This window comes from Anarrhichthys ocellatus, unplaced genomic scaffold (assembly GCF_004355925.1).
Source record: "Anarrhichthys ocellatus isolate YVR2014 unplaced genomic scaffold, GSC_Weel_1.0 scaffold34, whole genome shotgun sequence".
Lineage (NCBI taxonomy): Eukaryota > Metazoa > Chordata > Actinopteri > Perciformes > Anarhichadidae > Anarrhichthys > Anarrhichthys ocellatus.
In genome coordinates this window covers 778,058-787,437 of record NW_022280064.1, presented here as the reverse complement: position 1 = coordinate 787,437, position 9,380 = coordinate 778,058, and the positions used below count along the sequence as shown (strand labels likewise).

The window sequence follows — 9,380 nt, the reverse complement described above, 5'->3', positions numbered from 1 at the left end:
CACACACACACACACACACACACACACACACACACACACACACACACCCCAGAGCAGGAAGAATGGTGGACACTTTGAAATGACATGAGGAAGCTCAGATCTCTCACTGTGATTTAACTTGATGAGAAAGATGCAACACGTGAGGTGAAAACTAAATATCATGCCCATATGTTGTTGTTGAGTTTCTTTCCACAGATTCCATTTTTGTCGCTCGACGTACAAAAATGTTAAATCTCGCGTGCAGACAGCCATGTATCCTAGCGTGTCAATGTGTTGGGGGCACCTTGGCCGCACTAAGTGCTTTGGGAGTCTCTCGTGACCTTTTCAACTCTCTACATGACCACCCATCAATACGCCCCATGACGCATACAATGTACACACAGCAATACATATACACATCCCATCCCTCACCTCTCTAAGTCCACTTCTCTTCCTAGCATGCCACAATTCAACGGTCTTTCCCACCCAGCCTTTTCTTTTTTGCATATTCCTTTAAAAAGGTTATTTTTTATTGAAGACTTGAATAAAAATGTAGGCGTTTGACCATACATTTTAAACTTTGCCTGTATGATCCTGTACTTTAGCATAGGCAGCTGCTGCAGATGCACCATGACGGTGCTTTGGCAGAGTCAGCACGGTGAGACATCCAACACCATAAAGGTTAGTTTGCTTGTGTGGCTGCTTTTAAACATTAACAACAGCCACACGCACCGGAGAGGTTTAGTGCCTGGACTAGATCCAGACCCCGTCAGTCTCTCTGCTTGGCTTCCAGAGAAATCCAGCCTGACGAAATCTTGCTCTCGTTATCGACATCTCAGAAGCGGCTCATTAAAGTGTGGCTGGTCGGATTCTTTTGTGCTCTTTTTTTTTTACAACGGCTTTGATTGCATACAGCCATCATGTTTATTGGCTTTCCAGCTTCCAACTTCCCTCTATGTGGCTCATAGTCCACTTTATTCTGATCAGATTTAGATGTTCTTTTCCTCTATTTTTGCAAAGCCATGATGATACCACGGACACAACGCGCAGACACACCCACACGGCTTCGGTTCATAGTGAGCTGCATTGTGGGCAGGAGTCCAGACAGAACCTTCACACCCACAAAACTAAACAACAACCTCAAGGAAGTCTGTAGAGCAAAAACGATAAGTTTTATTTAGAGTCAATGTCTGTCTGAGTCATCGTCTTACAGGTGACTGCACCAGCTCTGTGGACTTTTAGTGACAAACTTTTAGTACGTAGTGACGGAGAGCGGTGTAGTAGTTTAGAGCACCACACAAATTAGTGATTTGTGTGGTGCCATGTCTGTACACACAGCGGCAGGAATATCCAACTCACATCACACAGCCTCTCTCTCACTATAAACACACACACACAAAAAAAATGTACACAAATGAACACCTGTTGTGTACCACTCATCCATGAACCACAGGCACACACAGAGACAAACACACAGGCATGCATCTCCACCACACACACTAAAATAACAATTTATGAGCCAAAATGGTATGTTTTTTCTCTTAAAAGTGAAACTTGGGAAGCTTTTTGGCTGTGAGTTAAAGCCCGTTTGGACTTATACTGTAAAAAGGAGACGCGAGAAAGAAGCAGCAAAAGAAAATAAGTGAAGCTTTTCCTGAATGAGAGACTCTTTCATGACAGTCAGCTGGAGTTATTGGCATATTCTTCAAAAATCCTCAGAAAATAATGACGTAGGAGACCAACAAACAATACATTTAAAAAACCAGTCCAACCACAAATAGCACAACTTCTCATTAAATACTCAACAATCAAAATACCAAACTGGAGAAAGAGCAAACTGATTAATCTATATTAGGGCTAATCGATAAGTCAATATAATTTATCGTCTTTCAATGGAATCATATAGTGAAACAATCATATATCTAGATATCGTGACACACGATAAATTGTCTAAATTAGTAATAAAGTAATAACACCAGAAAATCTAATTATTTTGCAGTAAATTTAATTAAATAAGAAAATACTCCGTACTCTTCATTAGCCATGTGTTAATTCAAACAAGGGAAGAAAAAAACATCTGGATATTTCATAGACGCTGTATCGTGACATATAAAATGACCTTAATCGCAATAGAAGATTTAGGCCATATTGCTCGGCACTAATCTTAATTCTAACAAAGATCCTGTTCGTCACTGCACTCTGTACCGACGTCAAACATGCGTATCATGGACGCCGTCGCACACAGAGGATCCCTTTTTAATTGTTACAGACGTGTATTCAAAGAAACAAAGCTTTAACTACGCCTGGCTGCTCCACACACTTGATAGCCGTCCATCAACAAAGGATGAGATGCCTCGCCTCGCCCCGCTTTCATAAATCAACAACAGCTAATAAAGAGATTGATAAATAATGAAGCAGAGGGATCATACTTTGGTAACTTCTTCCACGCTGCCAGCTCTGGCAAGACTGCTGTCGTTTGGTTTCGAATGTCTCTGGTGTGTTTGTCTGACTTTGTTGTGATGCCGTTTGTTTTTCCTTTAATATAAGGATAACTTAAACGCTTCATATTTAATTCATTGCCTTTTTGGCTGAGAAGTTGGGGCCCCTGTATTGTGTGAAACAAGTTGTTATGGCAGGCAGAGTTGAGACCGGGATGGATGGAAAATTAAAGGAAGCAAAAGCGTGATTTGAAAAATAAAACTTACTGCGTATCTGTCTCTTGATTTCCTTAGTGGGATCCAACCAACACTGGAGAGAGCGAGCGAGAGGTAGTGAGACACAGAGCAGGAAGAAAGTTAAGCTCGAGCATGAAACAGTGTCACAAGACACTATACAGACGTTTCTACATGTGTACATTACTGACTTATTATTACGGTACATCCTGTGAGTGGTTGAATGCATACCTTCTGTTCATGGCTGTCCGTGTATGAGAGTCCAAAGTAGTCTTTCTCCATTAGGTTGAGGTGCTCACACACCTTAAAGAACAGGAACTGGCCCTTGGCACGTTTCTGCAGAGAGAGAGAGAGACAAACAAAGGTTAGAGTTTGTGCATTACTGTACATTTTGATGGGAAAACCAAATATTTAAAAGCCACTAAATTATTTTTTCCAGTTGAAATGTAATTTTCAAGCTTGAGAAATCGCAGCAATATGTATGGCATGGTAATAAAGTTCCGGTTCAATCCTCCCTATCAATGCATCTCTGTTTCATTACATCAGTCCCATTATTCTCTCCGTCCCTCCATCTGTGTCCTGGCAACGCATTCCTTCATAGGCCCGATGGGGGCCTGAGCCATAAAAGTCCTCCACACTCAACTATGACAATGACATTTAGCACACATCCATTCATGCGGTGCACGAGCGTGCAAGCGCACACACACACACACACACACACACACACACACACACACACAGGCGCCCTTTAAAACAGACAGAAGGTCAGACAGAGAGCGGGTGGAAAAGATGTGAAGTAATGAAATAATTTAATAACGTTCATTTCTTTTCAGTTAGCCAGCACAGCTTCAGTCTAACGCTGTGCAGACACACACACACACACACACACACACACACACACTGGCCTCACAGACGGAGTTAGACAGGGTAGGGAGCGTGGTGAAAGTGGAAGGAACGAGGATGAAAGAGTGCATTTTTCTTCTCGTCCTGGGACAGCTGGAAACATCTGCAGTATTTTCCTACACTCGGTCAAAAGACATGCGCCACATTCACACACTCACAGTACAGCTGCATTCTGAACGCCCAGAGAATGTGACCTTTCAGGGTGTCTGTGTCTGGGCCGGCGTGCCTCCAAGCAAGGCACTGCCGTAAGAAGTACTGTCACACATGAGCATGGTTCACCACATCAGGACTATTTACGTATTGCGGAGTTAACTGTTGATCCACTCTGCACTATACGCCTTTTCTAGGGCAACAGCCTCGGTCCAAGTTTACTTCCTGTCAGCTACTGCGTCAACAAACAATGGAACAGGAAATGCAAACGGACCAATTTAGAGTTTTGATGTTTACATCCACAGCTTGCATCCCCGGCATCAGAAATCACTGTAAAACATCAACAAGTACTTCAATGTTCTAATTACAAAGTTGAGATGAATTCAATCATATAAACGTAATCATAAGGAAGAGTGAAACCATATAATGACCATATGAGGGCTCGAGAGATGAATTACTGGTAAACACGAGGCAGGAAATGCACTGCTGCTCCATGCATCCAACCCCAACGCCGCTTTGCCCGATGTATGCAAACACTACTTGACTCATGCCTGAAACCCAAATGAAATTCTATGAAGCGGTACTTAAACCGTGTGACACTAAAATCCTGCTGAAACCAATACTAATGAAATTCTTAGAAACAGCATTAGGACCATGTGACACTAAGACTCTCCTTTGAAACTAGCCGTTAAAGATTTCCACGCGAGTCTTACCGGCGAATAACATATGCAGCGAGTTATTACGCCGGGATACATTTGATGGCATCCGTTTAATAAATAGGACGTGATAGAAGGATAGACGTGAAGAATAGAAACTGGTGTGTAGTGTGCGTGCGTGCGTGCGTGCGTGCGTGTGTGTGTATGCGCGTGCGTGTGTGTGTGTGTGTTGGAGGCCTGCTGGGCAAAACAGAAAATGTAATCTCTGGAATGCATTGTGCATCTCTCCCTCTCGCGACCTAACTATGCCATGTGTGGAGGGAGGGATAGATGGATATGGATGCGCGTGTGTGTGTGTGTGTGCACTTCAGGACAATAGCAGTTAGTCGCACTATCAGCGTTTTCTGTTGCGAGACAAAGCAGCTACTGTTCAAACCACCGTAGACACTCACAGGCGCGCTGTTGGGCGTTGGCATACTGTAGATGAGGGGAGAAGGGTTTCGCCATGGTTAAGTTGCCGGTTGAAAACCCCCCAAAACTAAATGGGAAACCCTGGATCCGGGCATGTAACTGTAAACAGCTCAAGTGGACCTGGACAGCGGCTATTCTGGGCTGCGTCCCACTGAATGTGAGGCAGTGTGCTTTAAACAATAACTGTGGTATTAATGAGAAAAACACATGTTGAAGGACTATCGGACAAAAAGGAACTGTGCAGAGACCTTTCTGTTCAAATTATTTATTCTTGTCTCTAAATTTCTAGTTAAGTAAATACCAAATGTAAACACTTGTGGGTTGTAGGGAGCTACAAGAGAATGACTTTTAATCACTAATGGTAATAAACAGAGTCTGTCACAGCAGCATGGAGAACATGTGACGTTGTGAGGACCTGTATGAATGTTTGAGTGTGTGTAGAGGGCTTTAGGGCACGTGCCTGTTAGGGAGTAGCAGATGCCGAAAACTAATCTGGTGGGACCCACATAATCTCCCAGGTTTCTGTGTGTGTGTGTGTGTGTGTCTGTGTGTGTAAATCCCCCCCCCCTTCCATCTGCAAGTCATTCCTTCCACTCCTCTTTTGGTCTGTCTGTGCACTTATTAAATATTGTTTAGAGTGATTCTGGAATGCCATTTTTCTGTGTGTGTGCGTGTGTGTGTGTCCTGGTCACCAGACAAGCCCCTGTAGCGTGCTCTGCATTTATCCCCTTAACCCCGCCCCAAACAATGTGAGCGGTTGCTTCTGCCATAACTGCACTTTGAGTCAGAAAGTTAAATACCCCACGCCCATATGCTCATGCTCACGCTCATGCTCACGCACACACACACACACACACACACACACACACGATCCTATTAGCAATTACATCATTGACACAATGGCACTCAGGTGTGGCCTACATGACCAGCAAGAGAACATAAGACGGACAATGCGTCTGTCTAAATGAAACCTCCCCCTTTCTAAAAGACGACGGCTTGCTGATTTTTCCCACGAACATGTCTGCTGTGTGTCAGCGTCTAATCAGTCACTGACACACTTAAGTGGACACATCAAATATAGAAAAAAACTGATAGTTAAAGGGACTATTTTATCTCGCACCACAACACTATTCCACATTCTGCAATTCAGCCACAACACACTGGTTTGATCCCATGTGATCAGAACAGACCTAACCTCCATCCACATTTTTTCTCATCCAAACTGATGGTAAGGAAATACAGAGAAATTGATAAAGCCAAAGATATTTCCACATGATGCATTGTTTAACCAGCGGTCTCGTCCACACCCTCAGAGTCTCGTCGACGTCTTACCTCCACCTCGCAGTCGAAGTCGGTCCCGTCCAGGAGGGTCACGTGGCACACCATCATCTTCATCTTGGTCTTCCTCACCAGGCGAAGAGGAGACTGGAAAATAGAAGTCTGGCCTCCTTCTCCTCCTCCCACCTTTTCACCTCCCGCCTCCCCTTCCTGCTCCTTCTGCTGCTCCTCTGCTCCGTCTCCCTCTGCTGTCACCGGCGTCTCCTCTGGACTTTTCTCAGCACTCTCTTCCACCTTCTCCCCCTTGGCAGGCTGACGGAGTTCGCGACGAGAAGAAAAAAATAAATAAAAAAGGAGAACAAATGATGTCAAACCACAGCTACACAGTGTTCCCAACTGTGGCCATCATGTACAATCTTCTTCAGTAGCATGAAGGTAATCTCCTGAAATCCGACTGTCAAAACTGAGCGAGAGGGAAGACTACGTTCTCTCGCTCACTCTCCTTCTCCGAAAAAAAAAAAAAATTTGCTCTTAGAATCTGCAGGCGTTTCTTTTGGCCTGATTACTGAAATTCTGATGTCACTGGGTGGGCCTGGGTGTCCTAATGTGATCACTGGATGGAACAGTTTGTGCATGTGTGTGAGGGAGAATGGCTCTGTGTGTGTGTGTGTGTGTGTGTGTGTGTCTCTCTCTCTCTCGCTCTCGGCTGAGCAGCAGTTTCAAACAGTCGGCATCTGCTGCTGTGAATATTTTTGTGAACCTTTAAACTGTTTGAGCATCGTCAAAGAAGCTATCTGACTATTTATCAGACAACATCTCATCCCTGGGTTTCTTATTTAATGTTAAAATAAAAATAAGTAACCTAATGAAGTCTGTGTGTCCACAATAATACTTGGCTGAGTATTATAGTTCCACCTCTGTGATTACAAACATTTTAGCAAACAAATTGGTTTTTGTTACATTTGGACAGAGCCAGGCTAGCTGTTCCACCCTGCTTTCAGTCGTTATGCTAAGCTATGCTAACCCTCTGCTGGCTGCAGCTTCGTATCTAGTGGACATATGAGAGAGACATCAATATTCTCATCTCACTCTCAAGAAATCACCAATCAAGCATAAAGGTTCATTCCAAAAAATGGTGAGCTACTGCTACTGCTTTAAGGGGAGGTGCTTTCCTATCTCTGCATTGAGGATTGTTAGCACCAGACAGTGGACGCCTTAAGTCTGGAGATCACCAAATCCTGGTCCGCGGACGAGTACCAGTTCTCAGAATATGTGCTACTGGGCCACAAGGAAACCATGTGATTTGGCATAAAAGCTGAATATTAATTATATGACTTTATACACGATTACAGGCTATTTGATTTCTGTAAATAACTCGGTGTAGCCTGTGTTGTTTTTCCTCATCACTCTCTGTCATAACCCCAACAACATACCAATGTAACTTTTCTGTTATCACCACCTTTCAGCATTCAGCAGGACATTAAATCTTTGTCAAGCCACTACTTTGTCTAGCCACACTAGTTTTTATGCTTGCACACATTATTTTGCCCTCTCTTGTAGCCTGTCTCCCTCTCCCCGTCATTAAATAACTCATATAAAGGCTTATTTGTGTAATGTCTACTTTGTCTTCCAGCAGGAGTACTGATACGCTAACGTCTGACCAATACCTCAGTGTCTGCGCTGGCGGTGGAGTGAGATTCTGCTTCTTTTTCCTTCAGTAGCTCCGACTTTACCACCTCCTTCTCTTCCACTTCCTCTGCGTGGCCGTTCACTTCCGGGGCAGACTGGTCCTCTTTCTGTGTCTCCTTGCTAACGGCGTCCTCTGTGGGGGGCACCTCCTTGGTCGGGGAGGTCTTCATGGGTCAAGGACAGACATTAATAACCCAACCAAAATATTCATTCCTAACAGTTATGATTACAACATAAAATGACAGTGTATAATAAGAATTTCACCTGGCTCTGAGACTTCTGCTTCTTAAGCCATGTTGGCAGGTAGCGAGCGATTCCTTTGCCCTCCTTCTCTTTCTCCTCTCCCTCAGCGTTGGCTACTTCCTGGGTCTCTTCCGTGGACTTCTCCGATTGGTCCGGCTGAGCGGCCGACTCCTCGGCTTTCTCCTTCACCTCGGTCTCAGAGCCCGCTTCTGTTGTCATGATGACACGTCAACCTGCAGAGCGATGGAGGAGAGCGTTAGATTTGATTTGATCACATAGTGACTAAATTATTAACGAGTATTCTTATCATATGTATACATAGATATTAGAGGATAATTTCCTGGATCCTTTGGAGGATACGCCAAAACATACAATTTAAATTATATTCCGTTTTCATACGTTGATAATGATAGCATTTTTTTTGGGCTGCTGGTGTACCACCGAGAGCTGGAGAAAAATCGGACTGCCCCACTGAATTGTGCACAGATATAAATCTTTCATGGCACGCAACTTGAATTTTAGTCTGGAGTATCTTTAATAAATGAGCCACATGGTCCCATGTTATGCTCTTTGACAACGACCAATGTTAGACAAAGAAAACATCTCTGGAAATACAAAGTAATTAGGTCCTTTAGTCAAGCCATGTCGGGAATATAAACACAAATATTATGTATATTTAGTGTTATATAAGTTATCTAAGTCTGGCCATTTGGCTCGCAGCTGTTCGCACATGAGCTCATGGCTGATTGAAACATTAGCTCTTGGGTTGGCGTTGTCCAAGTCTTTTTTACACAAAGTACACAACAAAAACACAAGAGTTTAGCATGTTATTATGTCACACAACGAGTTTCATCTGGGCCAACAGCTGGTTACATGGAGTCACTCTCACACACGCACACACACACACACACACACACACACAGAAAGAGGGGAAATTACTCAATTCTTATTATCTGAGTCATTGGTTTTACCCCGCAGCTGTGGTCAACACACACACACACAAACTCTTCAACCCAAATATTTTTGGCAGCGCTGTCCACACACCCTATCACGGGAACAGACATAGTAATTCAGCATGACACTAATTTGTTGCTAACACTGGAGGACCATGACATCAGGTCTTGAGGTGAAGTTGAGGTCAGGATATGCAAAACCTGTCCAATAAGGGCATCTACCTCCATACACAGTCTGCTTTGGTCAGGTGTGTGTTTCTACATAAGCAGTTTCCGGCGGAGGGTTAAGTTATTGTCATCAATGTTCCTTTCAATGGTTCTTAATCTTCCTTTTTCTCTCCACACACACACACACACACACACACACACACACACACACACACACA

At 43.8% G+C, this 9,380-nt stretch overlaps 1 protein-coding gene across 13 annotated transcripts in view; it reads right to left on the bottom strand.

Moving 5' to 3' along the window:
* The window catches only part of epb41l2 (erythrocyte membrane protein band 4.1 like 2), a 45,781-nt gene that overhangs the window by 23,030 nt on the left and 13,371 nt on the right, over positions 1 to 9,380 (bottom strand). For all 13 annotated transcript variants that reach the window (XM_031866082.1, XM_031866081.1, XM_031866088.1 and 10 more), the window contains exons 2-6: positions 8,063 to 8,274; positions 7,777 to 7,962; positions 6,164 to 6,421; positions 2,883 to 2,987; positions 2,685 to 2,727 (exon numbers count right to left, since the gene is read on the bottom strand). In XM_031866082.1, the coding sequence (XP_031721942.1) occupies positions 2,685 to 2,727; positions 2,883 to 2,987; positions 6,164 to 6,421; positions 7,777 to 7,962; positions 8,063 to 8,260 (790 nt within the window). In that variant the 5' untranslated portion in view covers positions 8,261 to 8,274. The remainder of the gene's footprint in view (positions 1 to 2,684; positions 2,728 to 2,882; positions 2,988 to 6,163; positions 6,422 to 7,776; positions 7,963 to 8,062; positions 8,275 to 9,380) is intronic.